This window comes from Trichogramma pretiosum, unplaced genomic scaffold (assembly GCF_000599845.2).
Source record: "Trichogramma pretiosum strain Unisexual culture from Peru unplaced genomic scaffold, Tpre_2.0 scaffold66, whole genome shotgun sequence".
Taxonomy (NCBI): Eukaryota; Metazoa; Arthropoda; class Insecta; order Hymenoptera; family Trichogrammatidae; genus Trichogramma; species Trichogramma pretiosum.
Window position 1 is genome coordinate 231,047 of NW_019640802.1, and position 8,986 is coordinate 240,032.

The following is an 8,986-nucleotide window of genomic DNA, read 5'->3' on the forward strand; positions in this document are numbered from 1 at the left end:
CACCTCCGCGCGCCGAGATACATCACGAAGCGAAATAACTCGGGTGTTCTTATAAGACACCGCGAGATCGGTAGCAGTCAGCCAGCCAGCCAGCAGCCGAGAGAGAGAAGTGCTAATTTCGAAGGCACGCGAGCGAACGAGAGAGAGAAAGAGAGAGAAGGAGCTTGAGATAAGTCCGCGTTTCGTTTATACGCGGTTCGCTCTAATGAATTAATCGCTGCCTCGTGCGCGCGCGCTCCGTTCAATTGCCGTTGCGACGACGATGAAATGCGGAAAATGCCTTTCTATTATAAACGCATGCAGCAACGTATCATGCGCGTACACACAGTCGTGGTATTACTGGGTATATGTATATACCACACACGCACGCACGCGGATTCATAAGTATAATATGCGTGTCTACAGATACTTAATATTAATAATATAAGTGCGTAATGAGCCGGCGTATCGTACCGGGAGAATTATTATTAATCGTTTAATTCCATTATATTATTTTCCTCCTCTCTCTCTCTCTCTTATACTTGCGGGTCTCTCGACGACGACGTTGTTGCCGTAGCCACACCACACATTCGTGCCGCGCATGTATATATCCAAATGGCGCATGGCTAACATCGTGCATGCGTGAGAAATTTTCCCGTGTAGCAGTTTATACTAGCAGTATATACACATACGTGACCCAAACCTCGTTTCGCGCATTAGTCGTAAAATATGCAATGTATCGGATTAATCGATTAGCGCATACCTATGGGTTAGCGAGATATTGGAGAGAAAACAAAAAGGCGCGCGCAAAATAAAAGGATAAGAAAAATGAGAGTAGTATGGAGCTAGAGCTAGCTGGCTAGTTGCTAGAGACGAGCATCCGCGCGCCTGAGCTACTACAGACGCGCGATTATTATGCAAATAGCAAATATCCGTTGTGTCAGAGACAGCATTAGCTGCTCCGTATAGGCAGTAGCTAGCTAGCTATAGCTAGAGAGAGAGAGAGAGAGCATTAGATCGGTATCTGGTGCATATCGGACCGGTATAGGAGAGAGACCGAAAGAAAAAGCCCCGCGAGACTACATGCAGATGTATATAGCTGCTACATTGCATACGAAGCGTGGGATATAACATGGCCGAAGATACAAAATTGACATTCCGCGCAAGTTTTTTCCTTCCTCTCTCTCTTTAGGAAAAAGCTCTCTCTCTCTCTCGTCGTTTATAAGAGCAACGAAGCGTTTAAGCTTACATACGTAGGTACTACATGCATGTTATATATACGTGTAAGCTGCACATGTAGTACTGCTGCTGGCACGGCATGCAAAAGTACATTCACTTTCAGGCGGTGTGACAAGCTCTCTCTCTCTCTCTCTCTCTCTCTCTCTTTTATGCAGCTCGAGTTTTCTTTCTATAGCAGGCGCGGACTCGCACACACACACACATACACAAGTTTACGCCGTTCACCTTGACATTCGTCACAGTACTTCCTTGCGCCAGCTGCACTATACAGCTCGCGCGAGAGAGTTTACAGCAATTTTCACGCCTCTCTCGCTTGTGCCTCGCGGAATCTAAGCTTAACTGTATCACGTGTTTCTTGTGCAGTAGGCTCCTGTATGCAGTAGTAGGCCCCCCTCGCGTTTCTCGCAACTCCAAGGCTATTTCGCCTTCGTAGATAGTGTGCGCTTGCAGCTCTCTCGCGGCAGGCGCGAGAAAAGCTAATCTCGTATCTGCCGAGCTACTTGATTGACGGCTTAATTTTTTGTTGCCGCGCGCGCGCGCCAGCCCGGGAATTACACCAGAATGCATACACACACACACACACAGGTGCACACGCGAGAGAGACTCGCAGCAGCAGTCCACGGGCAAAAGTGATTTGAATGTTGAAGCCGAGCTATATTCAGAGAGAGAGAGAGAGGCGTATTATATATATAAACGCGCGCGAGAGACAGGGAGGCATGGCAAATTGCCCTCCGCTGCACTACTGTGACCAATGGGCACCCGAGAGAAAGAGAGAGAGCTGCAAGCGTGAGTTTATTTGATCGTCTTCCGCGGTCGAGGCGATATTCTTATAATGCGTTAATGAAGTACACAATATATGCCTATAATACACGTGAGCTCTGAACTCGATGCTCTGCGCCACAGCTTATATCGCATTTCTATATACGCGGCATAAATGTGCAGCAGAGTCCAGAGGTGTATCCAGGGGGGGAGGATAGAATTTAACGAGCTCTCGTTCGTACTTGTACGCGCAGAGCGCGCAGATAGATACAAGCATGGGGTGTTACAAGCGATAAATTTTTAAGCATACGCTATAAAATCGCTGTCTCGGCTGCGGGTACATATAATACGTAATAACGCGCAAGCGGCGCGAGAAATATACCCGCACGCTGCACGACGACGATGATGAGCTCTCTCGTATGTGCAGCGCTGCGCCGATACCTACTATTAAAAAAATGCAAAAAGAAACGACCGAGAAATTAATGACTTTTCTTTCTATGGTACACGCGTATAGGCCTTGACGCTGGTGAAGACGTGCGAGCCCGTGGCCGAGATGCGGGAGTGTCGAGCGCCCCGCGACTGGTCGCTGCTGGCCCTGCAGAACGTGCGCACCGGCAAGTCCCACTACCTGGTCATCTGTCGCTGTCCGGACACCAATATACTCGGTGAGTACTCGACGCCGTTACGGCGCGATAATGATAAAAATATTGAAAATTCCTGACTCTATTTTCTTCGTCGTTTTGTTTTGTTCCTGAACAGAGGGACCGATGAGTCACGACCAGCCGACTTACGCGAGCGTGCCGGGCATCCGAGTCTACGGCATGATGTGCGTCCAGGCCAATCGACGCGCCAGGCCGCTTCGCAACATTCGCAGCGTACTGGGTAAGTGCATCATTCAAGCTATATGGAAACGCAGCAAGAAATCTTTCTCGACGCATCGTCACACACGTTTTTTTTCTATCTCTCTTTGCAGGATTGCAAAAGGACGACGACGAGGACGAGCAGCAGCGCCGCTCGGCCTTCCCCTGGCATCTGGTGCCCGATCTCATGAGGACGGCCAGATGGGAGTGACGCGGTGCGAACATAATATAGACACGAGAGATCGTAGGAAAAACGACGCGACCCACCCTTGTTTCGTACTATATACCTTCGATGAACACACTTATACACGTGACACACAAGACACACCTACTACCCACCGATCAAACTTCTTCATCATCTTCATCTTTTCCACGCGCATTTTATACTTTTTCGTATTAACCCATTTTATTCGTATCTGATAATACTCACTCGCTCTGCCCCCGATCAATCTCTGGCTCAGTGGCCAGCCTCTAAATACATAGGCGACTGACTTAGCGCAAATTTCATCGTCATTTTATATTTCATATACTATAATTAATTAATTATTATACCGATAATACATGCGAAACATATTATACATACACGTAAATCTAGGTAAACAAAAATCAATTATATTTATTATTACTATGATTATTATTACTTCATTTATAAATGTATTAATTCGTGTAGGAGAGAAAGACTTTGACGCGTAATGTCACCCCCCTTAAAGTTACACAGAGAAAAACGACGAAAAACACAAAAAAAAAGAAAGATGAAATAAAAGCGCCCATTATAATGATACACAACAAATATTGTTCGCGGAAAAGGATATGGAGCGCAATTTCCTGTGTGTATGTGCCGCGCAAAATGATCGTCGCCACGGCTGCTATACGTTGCTGCTACGATTTGCGCGCGCGACTGCAGAGATTTTATTTATACATTTATACACGTTAGAATGTGTGTGTGTGGGACGAATTTTCGATCCCGATAATAATGGGCCGTGCGCGCGGCTGGCGATTTCTATAACGAACAACAACGACGACGACGATAAAGAGCGCGCAACATTTTCTCGGTATAACTCGGCTATATACGGCGTTATACATATTTATATTATTTTCGTGTGCATATGTATAACGCGCATTACTCGTGCAATATTTTTTCTCTCTTATACAAGGCGATAATAAAGTGACTTTCGATGATTATTATTTTATTTATTATTATATTATTATTACTTATATCGCGAGGTATCGACCATGATACACACGGGAGGAGCAAGAGAGCGAGAGGCTTTTTGAACAACATCGTGGAGTATATAGACGCGTCTCGTTGACGGAGAAACAATTCTTTTTTGTTTCTTTTTTTTATCGTCCTATATTATTATTATTTATTATTATTAAATATATTTATATTTTATTAAAAATAAATAAACGAGTAAAACGATATGACTATGCAACGCGAGGATCACACATAGGCAAAGAAGAAAAATTTATTTTCTCCATTTTTTGGATTAAAGTCAGGCCGTTATAATAATAACCACGCGCACACGCACTGAAGCCCGGGTTACGTACGCTATTGTGTCTCCGAGAGAAAGAAGACCGAAAAAGAACCATATGAAACACGAAACTGCTATATTATATAAGGAAAAAAATGTGTCTCTTTAGCGATATATGGTATCCGTCTCTTGTTCTCTAAACCTGTCTTTTGATTTCTTTCGAGCTCGTGCGCGACGACACTTGCACGACGTGTGCGCGGCGAAGAGAGCGGCGACGACGATTTATTAAAACAATTTTTTTTTTACAATGAAAAGAAATCAATATTCATTAGATAATCTATGCATTACTGTTATGCTTGCGTAGTTGTGCTATCCGATACAACAACAATAACAGCAACGACAAAATTCATATACGATATCGACGAAAATGTATCGGTGCATGTCTTATAGGAGAAATTGTATTACTGTGTACTTAAGACGCAATAAGATTGTGACGATATCGAAGCCGATTGGTTTCTGAATTTTTATAATTTATTTACAGCTTTATACTAGTAGGTAAAGGCCATGACTATTTTTTTTTTGTACGTCCACGCTCCCATAACATTATTATACAAACAATGATAATTTGTCAAATCTTCTGTCTATTTTATATCATTATTATATCAAGAGAGAAAATATTTAACGCGGTTCTCTTCGTATCTCGTGTATGCGTGACCCGTAATAATTTGTAAATAAAAAAAAAAGAAATAAAAAGGAAATTTCACGAAGAAAAAAACCAATGATGAATTAATAGTCGTTAGTCAATTTTTTCTCTATACTTACCCAAAACATCAGAAGTCACCAGGACGCTGCACGAGTACATGGGAGTGACGAGGCGAGGTCTGCGCGAGCTAAAAGCCTTTCGACAAGCCTGATTGAACGATGACAACAGTTGACCTCCGAGATGGGATTGCTGGTAAATCGTGTCGTCTCTGCAGAGAAAAATTCGATTTTTAGATTATGAAGCTTGATAATTGTTGTTTACTTGAGACACTAGCAATTTTTTTCGCAAAGGGCTCTTACTTGTAAATTTCCGGATCGATGTGCCATTTTTTCAAAACGAAGCAGACTCCCGTCATCGGCTCCTCGCACAGCGGCCCCGACAGCGTAGCCAGTTGAAAGCCGTTCACCATGCTGTTGTAAAAGCTGCAGGACAGAAAAATAATGACATGAAAAATCGAATCCGAAGAAAGGTAAAAGGAAAAATAAAATGTAAAGGATAAACTTACGCGTCGCGCGGATCGTCGGATTTTTCCTGCGCTTCCCAGAAGGGCTTGCGCTTGAAATCGCTTTCGTTGAGGAAAATATTGGAGCCGCATTTCCGCGGGCCGAAGCAGCAGACGCGTTCGAGGGTGTCCTCGTCCCAGCCGCCCGCATTTTTAAAAGCAGTCGCGAGCTCCGCTTTCAAAGAGTTCCAGCTCTTCTGCAGCTTATCCGTCAGCCTTGCGCACTGCTGCTCTGCATTTTCCTGATGATTTTCTTCTCTGTCCTTGAATAGTTTCGAGCACTGCTTGTCGAGCTCCTTAATGAGTTCCGTGTTATTTTCCAATAGTTTCGTAACTTCATCCGGCAACGGTCTCGCGTCGATCTCGAAATAGCACAGTCGATTCCAGGTCCAGGTCTCGAGTTTCGCCTCCTCCTCGGCCTTTTTCTCGATCACCTCGTTAACCATGTCGACTTTCGGGGGCGGCACGATTGTCTCTTTGAACGACACTATCGGCTCCGACACGTTGATTTCAACTTTGGCGTATCTCAGCTTCAGATCTTCCAGGCATCTCTCCAGGTGCACCTCGCCCGCCGTATTCAAAACTATTTCGCCGGTCTCTTGAATGTGGACCAAGGCACAGGCGTCGGCTTGATTCAAAAGTTTCAAGCCGTTGATTAGTTTCTGTAAGTCGTTCGGATGTTTTGGCTCTAATGCTACTTTGAGTATTGGAACTGCCAACAATGTCAATTCGGAGAAAGATGGACAAGCTATGGTGGATGATAAAGTTGCAGTTTTCAAAACATGCTCTTCAAGATTTCCAATACCAATGACATTTCCAGCGGGGACTTCTTCGATCGGCTCTAATTCTCTGCCCATTAGCAAGTACAGCTTTGAAATAGTAACTTTTGTTATGTGCATTCCAGATTTCAAATCTTTTAGCTGCAAGGAAGGATCTATTACTTCACCAGCTTTTGCTCTTTCAAGAGCAGTTTTAGGGTCATGTTTAGGACCTAGAACGTACAATTCGCTGCCAACTTTAACAGTGCCTGAATATACTCTAGCGAAAGCCACCAAATGATTTTCACAATCCTCTTCTTTATTTTCTTCTGGTTGAACTTCTGTTGTTTGCAAAGTTAGTTCGCTGAAATTTTTTGTGAGATCTTGTTGGTCTTGTTGATCTTGTTGGTCTTGCTTTTCTTTTTCCATTCTCTCTGCGTGTCTTTGACGAGCCATTTCTTTTCTCAATAATAATTCTTCCTGAGTAAGAGGTTTGGGTTTATTTTCAGGTAATGACTTGGTATCGACAGGGAACATTTTTGAAATAAAAATTATAACTGGAGCATCATCGTGAGCTTTACAAGCCAAGAAATCTTCAGTCAATTGCTGAGTTTCTTCAGGCATCGATGAGAATTCATCAATACCACTTATGAGGCGTTTGACTTTTTCACTAGGCAAATTATTTGGGGGTGGAACTTTCTGTGCAACCATGTTAAGACATGCTCTAGCTAAAGGTAACCATTGACTGCAAATTGCATGAAGTTGAGCCTTTGAATCTGTAATTCTTAAATCTCTTGTAGTTAACTTGATATTCAATTTCTCTACCATTGTTGCTACTTTTTCTTTATCTCTTCTAGTCACCACTGTCTCATACAAAGTCCAGATGTTCTCCAATATGAGCTGCACAAATAAAGGCTTTTTAGCTTTTTCTTGAGCCCCTTTCATTATTCTCTTAAGTTTAGTATTTAAGTAATAATCGCCCCACAAGGTTTTTGACAGTACTCTCTCACTGAATCCTAATTTAGCAGCAAATATTTTAGCAAAATCATGAACTGAAAAACCCCATCCATCTATAGCACTGGCAAATAGAACATTTCCCTGTTCTGGCGAGAAGTACAAATGAGAGTCATCAATCTCTTCAAGAGCAGACTGCCAATCAGCTAAATTTCTTTCAATTTTATCCTCCTCAGTTTTAACAGGTGCTGCTTCTTTTTCTTCTTCTTCATCTCTTTCCATAACATCAGTAGCAAATAATTCACCCATAACAGCATTCACTTGTTCCAACACTTGATTGAGATGATGATAAGCATCCAGTGGCGAGAGCTGCATTTCAGTTATCAGTCTATCTATTTTGTTGAAGACTAGAACAGGTTTTAAATGTTCAATATAAGCAATTGATAAAGCACTACGAGTTTGAGGACAAACCCCTTCAACTGCATCTATTACAATGATAGCACCATCGCACAATCTAACAGCAGTCGATACTTCTGATGCAAAATCCACATGCCCTGGAGAATCTATGAGATTTACTATGTATTCTGAATTATCAAACGCATGATACAGAGTGATGAGACTGGATTTCATAGTAATACCACGAAGCTGTTCATCTGGACGGCTGTCAAGGTAGCGCAATTTGCCTGCAAGCTTATTTGAAATGATTCCATTGCTAGCTAAAAGTGAGTCTGCCAGTGTAGTTTTGCCATGATCAACATGGGCCAAAATACAAATGTTCCTTATGGAACCAGGAGAACTTTGCAGTTGCTTAAACTTTTGTAAATCTAATGACTTCATCTTTGAACTATTCAAAAATAAAAGCACAAATAACTCTTTATATTTAAAACTATAACGTATAACAGGTGTTATGTACAATAACTTGATCTAGTTTCAATTGTGTAACAAATGAAAATGATCAGCTGTTTATATATACAATTCTATAAAACAATAGGCCAAAATCTATCGATGAATGAAAATCAATGCTAAAACGAAGCACTTAAAAAAAACGATATTCGACAAAGACTTTTGTACAAATAATAAAAAAAAAGGTAATCCCAAGACACTATTTGAGTCTATGCAAGTTCGAATTATTTAAACGAGCGCTGACAACGATGGACACAATCCTCTGCTTGATCGACACCAGGGTTCACAAAAGTGACTGCAGAACGGAACGCTGCGAACGGAAACGCGCGCGAAATTTGAAATTTGATTTAAAATCGACTATTTGAAATATACACAAAATAAAGGTTTTAATAAATAGAAAACATTGATGTATAAGAATATGGTTTAGTTATGTCAAAAAAATAAATTATTAAAATTATATATTAAATTATCGCTACAGCGAGCGTGGGAAAGATTTCTTCTAATACTTTTAATTAAAATATCACGGAAGGTCGCTGCCTTGTGGCCCCAGCTTATAAATTGTTCCAGACAATGCTACTCGTGAGGAAGTATGAAAATTTTCGAGTATATTGCTGCACCAAGTCGCCGACCAACTGCACCCGCTGGTAAATAATTCCAGACGATGATTTTCACGAGGAAGTCTCGCGTTTTCGCGTATATGATTGCACCAGGTCGCCGACCAACTGCACCCGCTTGTAAATAATTCTAAGCGATGATTTTCACGAGGAAGTCTCGCGTTTTCGCGTATATTATTGCAC

At 42.1% G+C, this 8,986-nt stretch overlaps 1 protein-coding gene across 1 annotated transcript in view; it reads right to left on the bottom strand.

Annotated features, from left to right (window-relative positions):
• LOC106657294 (elongation factor-like GTPase 1) overlaps positions 1 to 8,986 on the bottom strand; it is a 70,433-nt gene that overhangs the window by 56,588 nt on the left and 4,859 nt on the right. The window contains exons 2-4 of the mRNA XM_014378716.2: positions 5,578 to 8,454; positions 5,372 to 5,494; positions 5,132 to 5,280 (exon numbers count right to left, since the gene is read on the bottom strand). Coding sequence (XP_014234202.1) covers positions 5,132 to 5,280; positions 5,372 to 5,494; positions 5,578 to 8,123 — 2,818 coding nt within the window. The 5' untranslated portion in view covers positions 8,124 to 8,454. The remainder of the gene's footprint in view (positions 1 to 5,131; positions 5,281 to 5,371; positions 5,495 to 5,577; positions 8,455 to 8,986) is intronic.